The sequence below is a fragment of the Zophobas morio genome, unplaced genomic scaffold (genome assembly GCF_036711695.1).
Source record: "Zophobas morio isolate AGI-343-1 ecotype UQ-CSIRO unplaced genomic scaffold, CSIRO_AGI_Zmor_V1 ptg000030l, whole genome shotgun sequence".
Taxonomy (NCBI): domain Eukaryota; kingdom Metazoa; phylum Arthropoda; class Insecta; order Coleoptera; family Tenebrionidae; genus Zophobas; species Zophobas morio.
In genome coordinates, this window is record NW_026972135.1 from 6,443,095 (window position 1) to 6,461,699 (window position 18,605).

At 28.1% G+C, this 18,605-nt stretch overlaps 1 protein-coding gene across 5 annotated transcripts in view; it reads left to right on the forward strand.

The window, feature by feature from the left end:
* Positions 1 to 237: 237 nt before the first annotated feature.
* Positions 238 to 18,605, forward strand: part of LOC135137851 (vinculin) — a 56,705-nt gene continuing 38,337 nt past the window's right edge. For 4 of the 5 annotated variants that reach the window (XM_064067603.1, XM_064067604.1, XM_064067606.1 and 1 more), the window contains exons 1-4: positions 344 to 531; positions 948 to 1,542; positions 7,854 to 8,364; positions 8,424 to 8,520. In XM_064067603.1, coding sequence (XP_063923673.1) covers positions 475 to 531; positions 948 to 1,542; positions 7,854 to 8,364; positions 8,424 to 8,520 — 1,260 coding nt within the window. In that variant the 5' untranslated portion in view covers positions 344 to 474. The other variant, XM_064067605.1, reaches the window with a different exon arrangement.

Here is an 18,605-nt window from a genome sequence, read left to right on the forward strand (position 1 = left end):
ACATTTTCAGGTTTTCCACTGCGTCATAATTTCGAGAAATATTTGATAATAGATTTCTCCTGAAACGTATCAGTTTTTTCACCGAATGTAGTGATAAGCAAAAGGTAACTAAACAAAGTGGAAAACAGACATGCTGTCGGTTACTGATAAGCAGTAATATGGGAAAGTTCCACAGCTCAATATAAATAGAGCGTGACAAAAAAATCGCTTAAATACTTATTTTTTTCCATTAAAACTGAAAATGCGAATTTGAAATTGAAAAGCCCGCTCGCGCAGGCGCACTCGCGATTGGTCCCCACCTCGCCTCACCCGATCGGCCACCAGGTGGCGCGTCAAGGTGAGTTAGGTTTATTTATAAATCGCTATTAATTTCTTGTGTTTATCGTTTCGTTTACGGTCATTCCTTAGAAGGTTCCGATTGTTTAGTTACGTGACAGTGTTTGTTATTAATTAGTTTAAAGAAACACAGTGAAAATGCCGGTTTTCCACACGAAAACTATCGAGTCTATTTTGGAACCCGTTGCACAACAGGTAAAGAACTAAACCCCCAATTAATCAAAAAACCAATTAACCAAACATTTCCGTCGTGGGCGCTCTTAACAGTCCCTCCGTATCAAAAAAGACACTTCCGGCCCATATATCCGGCAAATTTCAACAGGATCAAAGTGGGTGTTGCCTGCCAAACAATCGACCGTCGTTCCAAACGTCAATTAAACCCGCGTTTTTCGCCCCGAAATCCCGTCTCTCCACACAAAAACAGCTCCAAACGGGTTTATTGCGCTACCGTGCCCCATTTACCGACGTCTGTTTACCCAACTTTTACCACTCCAAATAAGGTTATGTCTCCCATTGTGTTTACCACTTGCTCAAATTTATTCACTCTTATCTCGCCTAGGGTTACGCCCACCTCGCATATGTCCGCATAAATTAACGAGTTTTTGTTAAAGGTCTCGAAACTGGTCATTTTGCACGAAGAAGCCGAAGATGGAATTCCTATGCCAGACCTGGAGCAGCCCGTCCGGAGCGTCAGCACTGCCGTGTCGAACCTGGTCAAAGTCGGCAGAGAGACAATCAACAGCTCGGATGACCCCATCCTGCGCCAGGACATGCCGGCGGCCCTGGTCCGGGTGGAGAGGTCCTCGAAGCTCCTCGAAGAAGCGAGTAGCATGCTTAAATCCGACCCCTACTCTTCACCGGCTAGGAAAAGGCTGATCGAGGGCAGCGGCGGGATTCTGCAAGCCACCTCCGCGCTTCTTCTGTGTTTCGACGAGTCGGAAGTTAGGAAAATCATTAGGGAATGTCACAGAGTTCTCGATTACTTGGCTGTGGCTGAGGTTATCGAAACCTTAGATGAGTTAGTGCAATTTTTGCGCGATTTGAGTCCTTGTTTGAGTAAAGTCAGTCGCGAGGTTAGTGCGAGAGAGAAGGAGTTGACGCATCAGGTGCATTCGGAGATTTTGGTGCGATGTCTCGAGCAGGTCAAGACTTTGGCCCCCATTCTCATTTGCTCGATGAAGATTTATATCCAGATAGTGTCTCAAGGTAAGAATTCAGTGTGGCAGATGTCATGTTGATGTCATTAATGAGAAAAGGGTCACACCTTGGGTCAATATTTTAACGGCGATTGGAAGTTTTTTCTTCTAAGTACCAGAAGCAGTTCTAAAAAGTTTTATATCAATATTTATTTAACAAAAATTGAACTGAAGTTATCTAGACAGAACTTTCTTTGCCACTGACGCTTGATCAAATACGCTCAGTATATTGAATAAATAATAAATTAAATTTTGCGCGTCTTATGTAGGCTGTAGGTATTTAGCAAAATTTTGAGATGAAGTCATAGAGTTTGTAGAGGGAATAAATAGGTTTACTGTCTTTATGGTAGCATTAGGACGTTTTCAAAATTCACATAATTTAAGTTTATATTTTCTGAGATATAGGTCCAAAATATCTTGTACATGGTCAGATACTGTGGCGAATTAATAAACCCCTAGTACAGAAGCTTATTTACTTATAAAATTTAAATGACAATGCTTATCTGTTTTATTTTTTATGAATTCAAAATGAAAAAAATATTGAAATGTTGTATGTATATCATTCTAATCACAATATTTAATAGTCTATTAAAATTAATTGAAAAATATATACATGGTTCAATTAAACAAATGTAGGTTTGCCACGCCCCTTCAAGCTAAAAGCAATGGCGTTGACAGAATTTCAATGTCCTCATCCGTTTTCAAGATAACGGAAAGTTTTCATACTAGAGTTCGTAGTTGTGATGCAAATGAGGTTATGGAAATTTTTGGGATAAAAAATCAAAATTGTAGGTTGACAATTTTTCGAATTTCCGATTTTTCAATATTTGATTTATCAATTTTTCGATATTTCAGTTTTGGGATTTTTTCACTTTTCTTTATTCTTTCTTAAATTTTTCCGTTTTTCAATTACTCAATTTTTCGATATTGAGGGTTGGTATTTTTCAATTTTTCGATTCTTTAATTTCTTGATTATTCAAATTTTGGATTTCTCGGTTTCTTCATTTTTCCATTTCTCAATTTTCCGATTTTTTTTTCGATTTTAAAATTTTTCAGTTTTTGACGTTTTGGAATTTCAATTTTTCGATTTCTCAATTTCTTGATTCATTGATTTCTTCTCGATTTCTTGACTGTTCAATGTTTCAGTTTCTCTCTCGATTTTTCAATGTTTTGATTCTTCCATTTTTTAGTCCATTTTTCAATATGTACTTCAGTTTCGGGATCTTGCAATATTTCGGTTTCTCAATTTTTCAATTACTCAATTTTTCGATATTTTAATGTTGGAATTTTTCAATTTTCGGATTCTTCAAATTATCGATTTTTCGATTTCTCAATTTTGCAATATTTCACCTATACGATTTTTTAATTTTTCGACTCTTCAATTTTTCAGTTATTGACATTTCTAAATTTAAAATTTGTATTTCATTTCTCAATTTTTCAATTCATTCCCTCGATTTCCCGACTTTTCTATGTTTCAATTTTTCAGTTTTTCAGTTCTTGAATTTTTCGATTTTGAGGTGTTTGGTTTTTTAATTTTCCGATTTTTCAGCTTTTGGTTTTTTCGATTTTTCACTGTTTCGATTTTTGTTCCATATTTCAATGTTTTAGTTTTGGGATTTTGCAATATTTCAATTTCTCGATTTTTTATTTTTTCGATTTTTCAACTTTTCGACATTTCAGCATTTATCGTTTCTTCAATTTCTCGATTTTTCAAATTTTCGATTTCCCCATTTTTCGTTTTCTCAATTTACCGGTGTTTTAGTTTTTCGTTTTTTTTTTTAATTTTTCAGTTTTTCAATTTTTGACGTTCCTAAGTTCTCAATTTTTCTATTTCCCAATTTCTCGATTAACTGATTTTTTTATTTTTCCATTTCTCATTTTCACCACTTTTCAATGTTTGACAGTTTTTCAATTCTACAAATTTTAAATTTTTGACGTTCCTAAATTTTCAATTTTTTATTTCTCAATTTCTCGATTAATTGATTTTTTGATTTTTCCATTTCTCGGTACTTCGATTTTTCTTTCAATGGCTCTATTTTTCAGTTTTTCAATTCTTGAGTTTTTCGATTTTCAGATTTTTGATTTTTCCATTTTTCGATTTTCAACTTTTCGTTTTCTCGACTTTTCGATTCTTCCTTTTTTCAATATTTCAGTTTTGGAATTTTGCAATATTTCATTTCTCGATTTTTTATTTTTTAGATTTTAGTTTTTTCAATTTTCCGATTTTTTGATTTTTCGATTTCTCTATTTATCAATTTTTCGATATTTCAATTTTTCGACTCTTATTCAAATTTTCGATTTTTCAATTTTTCAGTTTTTCAATTTTTGACGTTTCTAAATTTTCGATGTTTCAATGTCTCGATATCTCGATTTTTCACTATTTCCATTCTTCAATTTTTCTTACATTTTTCAATACTTTAGTTTTGGCATTTCCAATATTTCGATTTCTCGATTTCTTATTTTTTTGATTTTTAAATTTTAGTTTTTACAATTGTTTGATTTTCCATTTTTTCTATATTTCAGTGTTGGAATTTTTCGATTTTTCGTTTCTTCAATTTTTCGATTTTTCAAATGTTTCATTTTTCGATTTCTCAATTTTCCAATTTTTCTATTTTTCTTCTCTTGAAATTTTCGATTTTAAAATTTTAAATTTTTAAATTTTTGACGTTCCTAAATTTTCAATCTTTTCATTTTTCAATTTCACGATTAATGATTTTTTGATTTTCTTATTTCTCAATATCTCGATTTTTCAATATTTCGGTTTGTCAGTTTTTCAATTCTTGAGTTTTTCGATTTTAAAATTTTTGATTTTAGAACTTCGTTTTCTCGATTTTTCGAATCTTCCTTTTTTCAAAATTTCAGTTTTGGGATTTTGCAACATTTCATTTCTCGATTTTTTAATTTTTTAATTTTCCTGTTTTTACATTTTTCGACTCCTCAGATCTTCGATTTTTCAATGTTTCAGTTTTTCAATTTTTGACGTTCCTAAATTTTCAATGTTTCAATTTCTCGATTAATTGATTTTTTGATTTTCCCATTTCTCACTTTTTGGTGTTCCGATTTTTCAATTTTTGAGTTTTTTGGTTTTCAGGTTTTTGATTTCTCAGCTCTTCCTTTTCTCAACTTTTCGTTGTCTCGATTTTCACTATTTCGATTCTTTAGTTTTTCTCCCAATTTTCAATATTTCAATTTTGGCATTTGCAATATTTCCATTTCTCGATTTTTTATTTTTCCTATTTTTAAATTTATTTTTTCAATTTTTCGAAATTTCAGTGTTGGAATTTTTCGATTTTTCAATTTCCCGATTTTTCATTTTTCGCGATTTTTTTTTAAATTTTGGATTCACGATCTCTTTTTTTCAGTTTACATTTTTAGATTTTAGTTTTTTCAATTTTATTTTTCGTTTTTTCTTATTTTTCAATTTCTCGATTTTTCAATTTTCGATATTTTAGTCTTGGGATTTTTCAATTTTTCGACTGTTCAAATTTTCAGTTTTTCAATTTTTGATGTTCCTAATTGTTTGAATGTATCAATTTCTCGATTTGATTTTTTTATTTTCCCATTTCTCGATTTCCCTACTTTTCAATGTTTCGATTTATCAATTTTTCAATTCTTGAGTTTTTCGATTTTCAGGTTTTTGATTTTTCAACTTTTCGTTTTCTCGACTTTTCGTTCTCCCGATTCTTCAATTTTTCTTCTATTTTTCAATATTTCACTTGTGACATTTGCAATACATTTTTCAATTTTTCGATATTTCAGTGTTGGAATTTTTTTTTCGTTTCTTCAATTTTTCGATTTTTAAAATTTTTCGTTTTTCGATTTTTAAATTTTCACTTTTTCAAGTTTTGACGTTCCTAAATTTTAAATTTTTTCATTTCTCAATTTCTCGGTGAATTGAATTTTTGATTTTCCCATTTCTCGACTTTTCAATGTTTCATTTAAATTTTTCAGTTTTTCAATTCTTGAGTTTTTTGATTTTCAGAATTTTGATTTTTCAACTTTCCGTTCTCTCGATTTTTCACTGTTTCGATTTTTCAACTTATCTTCCATTTTTTAATATTTCAGTTTTGGCATTAATTTGCAATATTTCCATTTCTCAATTTTTCATTTTTCCAATTTTTAAATTTTAATTTTTTTAATTTTTCGATATTTCAGTATTAGAATTTTTCGTTTTTTCATTTCAAATTTTTGATTTTTCGATTTCTCAATTTTCTGATTTTTCAATTTTTTGTTTCTTCAAATTTTCGATTTTTAAATTATTAGTTTCTCTATTAATTTATTTTTTTATTTTCACATATTTGTCGATATCTGGACTTTTCAATATTTCTGTTTTTCAGCTTTTCAATTCTTCAATTTTTAGATTTTCAGGTTTTAGATTTTTTGACTTTTTGGTTTCTTGATTTTTCAATTTTTCGATTTCTTAAATTTTCAATGTTTCAGCTTTAGGATTTTGCAATGTTTACTTTTTCAATGTTTCAACTTTTAGATTTTTTTGAATTTTGCGTTTTTCGATTTCTCAATTTGTCCATTTTGGCCTATTTCGATACCTTGATTTTTCGATTTTTTGACTTGTCCCATTTTTCCATTTCTCGATTTCTCGATCTTTTGATGTTTCGATTTCTCGATGTTTCAGTTTTTGAATATTTCAATGTTTTGATTTCTCGGTTTTTCGATTTTTCCTTATTTCAGTTTTGGAATTTTTCAATTTTTCGATTCTTCAGTGTCCCGATTTTTCATTTTTTGCGATGTTTTAAAATTTCGGATTTTTGATTTTATTCGATTTCTCGATTTTCAGTTCATCTATATTTCTATTTTTCAATTTTTCGAATTTTGACTTCAATTTTTCCATTTCGCAATTTCTCAATTCATTGATTTCTTGATTTCTGGACTTCTCGATGTTTCGATTTTCAGTTTTTCTGACTTTTTATTGTTTCGATTCTTCAATTATTTTTGTTTTTCAATATTTCAGTTTTGGAATTTTGCGGTATTTCGATTTTTCGATTTTTTAAATTTTAGATTTTTCAATTTTTCGTTGCTTCAAAATCAGGTTTTTGATTTTTAGATTTTTTCCACTTTTCGTTTTTCTGACTTTTCACTGTTTCGATTCTTGAATTTTTCTTATTTTTCAATATTTCAGTTTTGGAATTTTGGGGTATTTCGATTTCCCGATTTTTTAAATTTTAGATTTTTCAATTTCAGTTTTGGGATTTTTCAATTTGTCGATTTCTCCATTTCTCAATTTCTCAGATTCAACTTTTCGCTGTTTCGGTTTTTAAGTTTTTCAATTCTTCAATGTTTCAACTTTATTTTTTGACTTTTCGGTATCTGGATTTTTCAATTCTTCGATTTTTAAATTTTAGATTTTTCAATTTTCGTTTTCTCGATATTCAGTTCGTCGATATTTCTATTTTTCAATTTTTCGAATTTTTAATTATTTTGATTTTTCAGTTTTTCAATTTTTTAAATTTTACACTTTTCGATTTTATGAGTTTTTGATGTTTGAAATAAAAACTCTCATACTCTTGCATGATTCTCACATTTGAAATTGTTTAAAAATATTTTTCAAAGTCGGGAACAAGAAATAATCCACAATTTACGTTGTTAAGACACGAAATTATAGGCAACCCACCAGAATTTGAAATATATAGGGTAGATAGCCTCTAAAGAAAAAAAAAAATGTTTAATAGGCATTCGAAACTAATTTATTTTAATTATAATTTAAGGAGAAGAAAATTTTTAAACCAATTGCAAAACTTAACGTTTTCTTCTTTTTTGTCCAACTTGAGTGCCTTCTTAAAAAATATTAACATATGCATTTAAGAACAGTGTATTTGATTCATGCTATTAAGATGATAGACCTCTAGAAGTGGACTATACAATGCTGTATCTGTTAGGGAATGCGTCGAGTGCTTGACCTTGCCACTCTTAATTAATTATTTTCACTTTATCGTTGACTACGGACGTTTCTCATTATGTTGGAAATATAACCATATCAATATAACGTCGGTTAAAAAAAAACCGGAGACATAATTACCAACTAGACAGCGATTAATAGTCAAGCTTGTTTTATTAAATGACATGTTATAAATAACTTAATTCATTTGCATAAACATTATTCTGTTCTGTTCTATTTAGACCAACTTTAACCAACCGTTTAAAATTGTTTTCATTTCCATAAACTATCGATGCGTCAGGGGTTCCTCAACACCTCCGCTTAACACCATTATTCTTCTCGCCCTTTATCAATGACATCAATACTATCGCCAACGCATGCACATACCGCTCCCACACTACCTCATCATCATAATTATTATTCTCCAGGGGGCAAACGCGCCGAAGAAGCCATCGAAAACCGGAACTACCTGGCCCAACGAATGACCGACGAAATCAACGAAATCATCCGAGTTCTACAACTGACGAGCTACGACGAGGAGCAATCAGACCTGGACAATCTGACCGTTTTGAAGAAGTTGCAGAACGCGATCCAGAACAAGATTAACACTGCCAACGATTGGCTGCTGGATCCGACGGCGGTGAGGGGCGGCATCGGCGAGAAGTCGCTAAGACAGATAATCGAGGATGCTCAAAGGGTGGCCGAGAGGTGCCTACCCCAAGATGCCCACAGTATTAACAAATTGTGTTCAGAACTGAATACGATGACGGATGCTTTGTGCGAGCTGAGGCAGGACGGGAAAGGGTCGACTCCGCAGGCCGAGTCTTTGGCCAGGGGGATCAAGGAGAAGTTGGGGCACTTGCAGCAGGCGGTGTTGAATGCCGTGGTGGCTGTGGATAAGGCGGGGCTCCAGCAGACGGCTCATACCGTTCAAGGAAGGTGGGTTTTTTAAGAATGGTGCATTGTCCTTGACGATTGTCTGATTTTTGGAATTATAGGTTGGAGCAAGCCCGGAAGTGGTTGTCGAATCCGGGGCAAGATGATAAGGGTCTAGGGCGTAGGGCGATTGCGTTGATTGTGGAAGAAGGGAGAAAGGTGAGTTACTTTTTACTTTCTGTCTGTCTGTCGGTCTGTCGTCTGTGTTAGTTTTTATTAGACACATAATCTCCGAAACTACTGGATCGATTGTTTTGATTTTGTATGTATATTAGGAATGTTATGAAGATGGTACGACGCTAACCAAAATTTGCTTAATCATCCCTACCACCAATGGGATGACGTCATCTGCAAAATTTACAAGAATTATTTTTCTAAATTACTCACTTGAAACAAACACGTAGCATGCTTCTTTATATTAAATTTAATATTACATGCATACCATTATTTTAACTTTTAAAGGTTTATCATAAAAAAATAAAATTCGCAAATCAAATCCTCAAATTTTTTGATATCACAATTTTTCGTTTTTTCAGTTTCCTGCATGTTTCCGTTTTTGCATTTTTCAATGTTTCTGTATCATAATTTTTCGTTTACCCACATTAATTTTTTCAATTTTGCAATTTTTCGTTTCCTCAATTTTTCATGTTTTTGATTTTTATTTTTCATTTTTTTTTCCACTGTTCCGAGTTTTTTTCAAATTTTCAATCTTTGATACCTCGATTTTCCAATTTTTAAATTTTTCAATATTTCGTTTTGATTTTACTCTTTCAAATTTTAATCTTTCGATTTTTGAATTTTTCATTTCCTCAATTTTTCAACTTCTTGATTTCCAATTTTATGATTTTTCAAAGTTTTCATTTTTAATTTTTCAATTTTACGATGTTGCAATTTTCCATTTAGATTCGAAAAGTTGAAAAATCGAAAAATTGAAAAATTTCACATTGAACAAAAAAAAAATTACAAAATCAGAATATTGAAGAAACCGAAAAATTGAAAAAAAAAAAATAGAGAAAATAAAAAATCAAAAAGAAAAATCTAAAAGTTGGAAAATGGAAAAACTGAAAAATAAAAGAATGAAAAATTGAAAAATCAGAAATCGAAAAACTGAAGAAACGAAAAATTGAAAAAACAAATATGTGTGAAAATAAAAAAAAACCGAAACGAAAAATTGCGTATCGAAAATTTGAAGAAATGAAAAATTGAACAATGAAAAAATTGAAAAGCCGAATAAATGCAAAAATTATAAAATCCAATAATTGAAAAATAACAAAAATTGTAAAATCGTAAAATTGAAAAAGTGAAATATTTTAAAAGTTACTATTATTATGATTACAAATTTAAAATGAAAACTAGAAAAATTACAAATCAAAAATTGAAGAAACGAAAAATTGAAAAATCAAAATTTGGAAAAACCGAAAAATTAACAATTCTGAAAGTTGAAAACAGAAAAATTGAAAAACTTCACATTGAAAGAAAGAAAAATTACAAATCAGAACACTGAAAGATCGAACAATTGAAAAAAAAAAATAATAATAAAGGACCGAAAGAATACTCGAAGAAGTGAAGAAATGAGAAATTGTTAAATCGAAAAATTCTAAAATTTAAAATTGAAACATCCAAAAGTTGGAAAATCGAAAAACAGAAAATTCAAAATGAAAACACCATTAGTTGCATTTCGTAAAATAGGAAAAATCGAAATTGAAAAACAAGAAATTACAAAATAGAAACTTTGTAAAATAGAAAAACTGTAAAAATCAAGAAAATTAAAAACAAATCGAAAATTTAAAGAATTGAAAAATTCAAAAATTAAAAATCTAGAAATTGAAAAGTCGAATAAATGAAAAAGTTATAAAATGCAATATTGAAAAATGAAAACTTTCTAAAATCGTAAAATCGAAAAAGCGAAATATTTAAAAAATATTGTTATTTAAAATGTAAACTAGAAAACCTTCAAATAAAAAAATTTAAAAGTTGCAAATCGGCAAATTGAAAAAACGAAAAATTAAAAAATTAAAATTTGGAATAACCGAAAAATTAACAATTCTGAAAGTTGAAAACAGAAAAATTGAAAAACTTCACATTGAAAGAAAGAAAAATTACAAATCAGAACACTGAAAGATCGAACAATTGAAAAAAAAAAATTAATAAAGGACCGAAAGAATACTCGAAAAAGTGACGAAATGAGAAATTGTTAAATCGAAAAATTCTAAAATTTAAAATTGAAACATCCAAAAGTTGGAAAATCGAAAAACAGAAAATTCAAAATGAAAACACCGTTAGTTGCAGTTCCTAAAATAGGAAAAATCGAAATTGAAAAACAAAAAATTACAAAATAGAAACTTTGTAAAATAGAAAAACTGTAAAAATCAAAAAAATAAAAAACAAATCGAAAATTTAAAGAATTGAAAAATTCAAAAATTAAAAATCAAGAAATTGAAAAGTCGAATAAATGAAAAAGTTATAAAATGCAATATTGAAAAATGAAAAAATTCTAAAATCGAAAAAGCGAAATATATTGTTATTTAAAATGAAAACTAGAAAACCTTCAAATCAAAAAAATTAAAAGTTGCAAAACGGCAAATTGAAAAAACGAAAAATTGAAAAAATTGAAGTTGAGAGAACAAAAAATTATAAATAACACCCGAACAATGAAAAATCGAAAAATTGTAAAAAAAAATTAAAAAACCGAAAGGAAAAATTGATATTCAGAAAATTTGAAGAATTGAAAAGTCGAATTAATGCAAAAATTATAAAATCCAATAATTGAAAAATGGAAAAGTTGTAAAATCGAAAAAATTGGAAAAGTGAAATATATATTTTAAAAATTATTATTATTATTATTACATATTTAGAATGAAAACTAGAACAATTGCAAATCAACAATTGAAGAAACAAAAAATTTAAAAATCGACAGTTGAAGAAAAGAAAAATTAAAAATTCTGAAAGTTGAAAATAGAAAAATTGCAAATCCAAAAATTGAAAAACTTCACATTGAAAGAAAGAAAATTTACAAATCAGAACACTGAAAGACCGAACAATTGAAAAAAATAAAGAACCGAAAGAATAATCGAAAAAGTGACGAAATGAGAAATTGAAAAATTGAAAAATTCTACAATGTAAAATTGAAACATCCAAAAGTTGGAAAATCGAAAAACAGAATATTTTAAAATGAAACACCAATGGTTTCGTTTCGTCAAATTAAAAAAATCGTCAAGAAATTATAAAATAGAAACTTTGTAAAAGTCGAAAATTTGAAGAAATGAAAAATTGAAAAGTCGAATAAATGCAAAAATTATAAAATCCAATCATTGAAAAATGAAAAAGTTGTAAAATCGTAAAATTGCAAAAGTGAAATATTTTAAAAATTATTATGATTATTATTTAATATGAAAACTAGAAAAATTGCGAAGCAAAAATTGAAGAAACGAAAAATTTAAAAATCCAAAATTAAAAATTCTGAAAGTTGAGAACAGAAAAATTGCAAATCAGAACACTGGAAGACTGAAGAATTGAAAAAAATTAAAAACCGAAAGAATAATCGAAAAAGTGAAGAAATGAGAAATTGAAAAATCGAAAAATTCTAAAATTAAAACTGAAACATCCAAAAGTTGGAAAATAGAAAAACAGAGTAATTAAACATGAAAACACCAATAGTTGCATTTTGTAAAAATGACAAAATCAAATTGAAAAACAAAAAATTATAAAGTAGAAATTTTGTAAAATCGAAAAACTGTAAAAATCAAGAAAATAAAAAACCAAAACGAAAAATTAAAGAACTAAAACATTGAAATATCAAAGAATTGCAAAATTAAAAATCGACAAATTGAAAAGTCGAATAAATAAAAAAGTTATAAAATGCAATATTGAAAAATGAAAAAATTCTAAAATCGTAAAATCGAAACAGCAAAATATTAAAAAAAAGCTTCAAATCAAAAATTGAAGAAACAAAAATTAAAAAATCATGAAACTAAAAATCAAAAGTTGAAAGAACAAAAATTACAAATTAAAAATTCAAAAATTTGACATTAATAAAAGAAAAATTGTAAAATATCAACTTTGTAAAACCGAAAAATTGTAAAAAGTAAAGAAAATAAAGAACCAAAACGACTAATCGAAACACAACTAATTAATTCTTGTTACTTTGATCATGATTATTATTATTTTTTTGTACTCATCTGGAAAATATTCTTTTTATGAATGTTAATATTATTATTATTAAATTGCAAATCGAAAACTTGAAAAATTGAAACATGGGAAAGTTAGAAAATCGAAAATCTAAAAAAATTAAAATTTGCAAATCGAAGAATTGAAGAAACAAAAAATTGAAGTTGAAAAAACAAAAAATTATAAAATCGGAACATTGAAAAATCGAGAATTTGTAACAATAAATAAAATTAAAAACAAAAACGAAAAATTGAAAAGTCCAATAAATGGGAAAAAGTTACAAAATTGAAAAATAAAATTCTAAAATCGAAAAGTCGAAGAAGTGAAAATCAATCGACTGAAAATTGGTTTCAAATCCTAGATAATCTTCCGCCAATTATGAATCCGAAATATCCGTCACGACATCAAGTCAAATTAACATGAAAAGTGGGTTCAAATTTTCCAAAATTTTCGAAAAAAAGGGTGAAATATATTCAATAGACTGAACATTCATGTCCAATTGTAGACAATCTTCCTCCAGTTACGAATCCGAAATTGCCGTCACGACATCAAGTCATATAAACGTGAAAAGTGAGTTAAAAATTTTCCGAAAAATGGTTAAAATGGGTTCAATCGACTAAAAGTTGGTGTCAAATTGTAGATTATCTTCCGCCCATTACGAATCTGAAATCGCCGTCACGACATCAAGTCAAATAAACGTGAGAAGTGAGTTCAAAATTTTCCAAAAAAATGTTTAAAATAGGTTCGATCGTCTGAAAATTTTTGTCAATTTGTAGACAATCTTCCGCCAATTAAGAACCCGTAATCGAGGTCATGACATCAAGTCAAATAAACGTGAAAAATGAGCCCAAAATTGTCAAAAAAAATGGTTAAAATGGGTTCAACCGACTGAAAATTGATGCCAAATTGTGGATAATTTGGCGGCAAATACGAATCCGAAATCGCCGTCACGACTTCAAGTCAATTAAATGTGAAAAGTGGGTTCAAAATTTTCACAAATTTTTCATAAAATATTATTGTTATAACCTATTTAAAATGAAATCTAGAAAAAGTTCAAATCAAAAATTGAAGAAACGGAAAATGCAAAAATCATGGAACTGAAAATCTAAAATTGAAAAGACGAAAAATTAGAAATTCCAAAGAGAAATTGAAAGCCGCAAAATTACAAATCGAAAAATTGAAAAAGTTCACATCCAAAAAACAAAAATATAAAATCAGAACTTTGTAAAACCGAAAAATTGAAAAAATAAAAAATAAAGAACCGGAACGACTGAAACGGCTAATCGAAAAAGTAAGAAATGAAACATTTTAAAAGTTGCAAAGCGAAAAATTTAAGAAATTATGAAAAATTAAAGAATCGAAAATTAAAAATTGAAAAAATAATGAATTTAATTTTTTTAATTATTAAACCGAAACGATAAATTGCAAATCAAAAAATTAGATAATTGAAAAACCGAAGAATATAAACTTAAAAACTCAAAAAATTGCAGGTTCTGTTGAAATAACCTTGGACCAATTTTTTTTGTTGTCTAAAATTTTCAGAACGCACAGATAAAAACCTAGGTCAAGTTCAGATTTGCGTTTTCTGTTTGAACTTCGAGTGGGTTAGTAATAAGATAAACAGGCGGCTGTAAACTTTTCACTGCAATTGCCGCGATATTTTTAGACCTGGCGACTAATGTTTTGTTTTATTGAGGTTTTTTCGCTAAACGTGTGTCACTTCCTCTTTAATGGAACGGTCTTGCGAATTATGAGCGGGTGTGTGTTTGTGGGTTTTTTGTTTATTTTATCGATGTCGTGCTGGCGGTAGTTTTGCGAAAAGATCGTCGATGACTAAGAGATAACGACAGAAATCGATTACCGGTTTTATTTCGAGAAGCAAAGTTTGGATAATTTCAGTTGTCCGGTTAAAAATATAACGAAACAGTCCTCGGAGAAGCTGCAAATTGGGTTCATAATAAAGCTATAATTTTGTTTGTTGGCAGCTGGTTTATAATTGGGGCGCTGGGTGGAGAATTTTTTTTGTAAACTTTTTTTATTACGCGTAATGTTGAAATGTGGTTGCTGAAAATTTCTTTTCTCGGCTTTGATAGCTTTTTCTTTTCTTTGATCTTTTCAGTGTATTCCGGGTAACACAATTAAGAAGAGTCTTAATAAATTTTTACTTGCAAAATCGTGATGACGTCCTCATTTTAACGTTTTATTAAGTAAATGTTGTTTTTTCAGTGTTGAGCAGTTGTAGATAAAATTTTATATCTCATACGTAATAAATAGTTTTGAAATTTATATAATATAAACAATACTCCTAATATTTATTACTTAATTGCTTAATTAAGTGAGTCACTAAGTAATGGAAAAGTACTCTATTCGCACATATAAGTGTGACATAACTTAACGTCTATTTTTGCAAATCACAAAACTTTAGATGTGCATAAATAAAGGTCGATTCTAAGTCATCTGCATTATTAGAACACAAACCTGTCTCCAGTCAAAACTCGTTCCATTCGTCGTTAGAGATTTTTTTTTGTAAATAACGGCCGTTGTTTATTTATCGCGTTATTTATTACGCGTTTAGAAACGTTCTTTTTGTAGTTTCGTATTTGTGGATTTTATTGAATGAAACATTAATTCTGATTGATACGACTGGTAGTACACATTACGAAAATTTATTGGCAGCGAGACATCTAACCTCTGTGCTGTAATTTATCTACATGTCAATGTCTATTTTTAAATTTACGTTCCAATTTATGGTCGTCGTATGAATATGTGACACCGGTATAATGAAACTAGATTGTAACAAGTGTTTAAATTATTTCATCTTTTTTTTTAATATAATTAAATTAGTTTCGTCGTCTATACTTCAACTTAAAAATTGAACAATTTATAAATTGAAAAATTGACAATCAAAATATCGAAAACTCCAAATCTAGATAAATCGAGAAATCAAAAAACTTAAAAAATTTGAAAAATTGAGATATTGAAAGATCAAAAGAACGAGGAATCGAAAAGTGATGAAGTCGAAAAATTCGAAAAATAGAGAAATCGACAAACAAAAAGTTAAAAGTTGAAAAATTGGAAAAGCGGAAAAATCAAAAAACGAAAAAATGGAAAACTGGAAAAACTGAGAAACCGAAATAGGCCAAAACAAAAAATTGAAAAACTGATAAATCGAAAACCTGAACAGTCAAATCTCGATAAGTCGGGAATGAAAAATTAACAAATCGAAAAATTGAAAAACAGCATATCTAAAACCAGGAAGTCGAAAAATCGAAAGATTAAGAAATATTGAAAAATTAAAATATCAAAAGATTGAAAAATCTAATATTTAAAGTAATAAGGTAGACAGATCGAAAAATCCAGAAGTAAAAAATAGAAAAGCTGAAGAATTGAAATTTTGAAAAATCCTAAAACTGAAATATCTAAAAACTGAAAAATCGAAAAATCAAAAAAGTGAAGTCGAAAAATAGAAACCTTAAAAAATCGAAAAATTGAAAAATCAAAATACCTGAAAAATCAAAAAATTAAAGAATTGAAGAAAAGGAAAATCGAAACACTCGAAGGTCAGGTCAATAAATGGGAAAATCAAAACATCGATTAATTGAAAAATCGAAAAATTGAGAGTTTATGAAAGTCACGTTTGAAAAATTAAAAAATCGAAAATTTGACAAAATGACAATTGAAAAACAGAAAATCTAAAACCGGGAAGTCGAAAAATCAAAAGATTAAGAAATCGAAACACTTGAAAAATTCGAAAACTTGAAAAATTGAAATATCGAACAACTGAAATGAAAAATCGAGAAATTGAAAAATCAAAAATTTTAAATATTGAAAAATTTAAATATCAAAAAAACGGAAAAATCTAAAATTTAAAAATCGAAGAATTGAAAAAACGACAATAAAAAAACAGAAAATCTTAAACCGGGAAGTCGAAAAATCAAAAGATTAAGAAATCGAAACACTTGAAAAATTCGAAAACTTGAAAAATTGAAAAATTTAAATATCAAAAAAACTGAAAAATCTAAAATTTAAAAATCGAAGAATTGAAAAAACGACAATTAAAAAACAGAAAATCTAAAATCGGGAAGTCGAAAAATCAAAAGATTAAGAAATCGAAACACTTGAAAAATTCGAAAACTTGAAAAATTGAAATATCGAACAACTGAAATGAAAAATCGAGAAATCGAAAATTCTAAAATTTTAAATATTGAAAAATTAAAATATCAAAAAATTGAAAAATCTAAAATTTACAAATCGAAGAATTGAAAAAACGACAATTAAAAAACAGAAAATCTAAAACCGGGAAGTCAAAAAATCGAAAGATTAAGAAATCGAAACATTTGAAAAATTGAAATATGGAAGAGCTGAAATGAAAAATCGAGAAATCGAAAAATCAAAAAAGTGAAGTCGAAAAATAGAAACCATAAAAATTCGAAAAAGTAATAAGGTAGACACATCGAAATTCCAGAAGTCAAAAATAGAAAATCCGAAGAATTGAAATATTGAAAAATCCTAAAACTGGAATATCTAAAAACTGAAAAATCGAAAAATCAAAAAAGTGAAGTCGAAAAATAGAAACCTTCAAAAATCGAAAAATTGAAAAATCAAAATACCCGAAAAATCAAAAAACTAAAGAATTGAAGAACAGGAAAATCGAACCACTCGAAGCTCAAGAAATGGGAAAATCAAAACATCGATTAATTGAAAAATCGAAAAATTGAGAGTTCATAAAAGTCAAATTTGAAAAATTAAAAAATCGAAAATTTGACAAAATCACAATTGAGAAACAGAAAATCTAAAACCGGGAAGTCCAAAAATCAAAAGATTAAAAAATCGAAACACTTGAAAAATTCGAAAACTTGAAAAATTGAAATATCGAAGAGCTGAAATGAAAAATCGAGAAATCGAAAAATCTAAAATTTTAAATATTGAAAAATTAAAATACCAAAAAATTGAGAAATCTAAAATTTAAAAATCGAAGAATTGAAAAAACTGCAATTAAAAAACAGAAAATCTAAAACCGGGAACTCAAAAAATCGAAAAATTAAGAAATCGAAACATTTGAAAAATTGAAACATGGAAGAGCTGAAATGAAAAATCGAGAAATCGAAAAATCAAAAATTTTAAATATTGAAAAATTAAAATACCAAAAAATTTAGAAATCTAAAATTTAAAAATCGAAAAAGTAAAAAGTCGACACATCGAAAAATCCAGAAGGTAAAAAGGGAAAAGTCGAAGAACAGGAATATTCAAAAATCCCAAAACTGAAATATCGAAAAACTGAAAAATCCCAAAACTGAAATTTCCAAAAACTGATAATCCAAAATATCGAAAAATTGAGAAATCGAAAAATCAAAAAAGTGAAGTCGAAAAATGGAAACCTTAAAAAATCGAAAAAGTAATAAGGTAGACACATCGAAAAATCCAGAAGTCAAAAATAGAAAATCCGAAGAATTGAAATAAAAAATCCTAAAACTGAAATATCTAAAAACTGAAAAATCGAAAAATCAAAAAAGTGTAGTCGAAAAATAGAAACCTTCAAAAATCGAAAAATTGAAAAATCAAAATACCTGAAAAATCAAAAAATTAAAGAATTGAAGAACAGGAAAATCGGAAAATTGAGAGTTTATAAACGGTCAAATTTGAAAAATTAAAAAATCAAAAATTTGACAAAATGTCAATTGAAAAACAGAAAATCTAAAACCGGGAAGTCGAAAAATCAAAAGATTAAGAAATCGAAACACTTGAAAAATTCAAAGGCTTGAAAAATTGAAATATCGAAGAACTGAAATGAAAAATCGAGAAATCGAAAAATCTAAAATTTTAAATATTGAAAAATTAAAATACCAAAAAATTGAGAAATCTAAAATTTAAAAATCGAAGAATTGAAAAAACTACAATTAAAAAACAGAAAATCTAAAACCGGGAACTCAAAAAATCGAAAAATTAAGAAATCGAAACATTTGAAAAATTGAAATATGGAAGAGCTGAAATGAAAAATCGAGAAATCGAAAAATCAAAAATTTTAAATATTGAAAAATTAAAATACCATAAAATTGAGAAATCTAAAATTTAAAAAT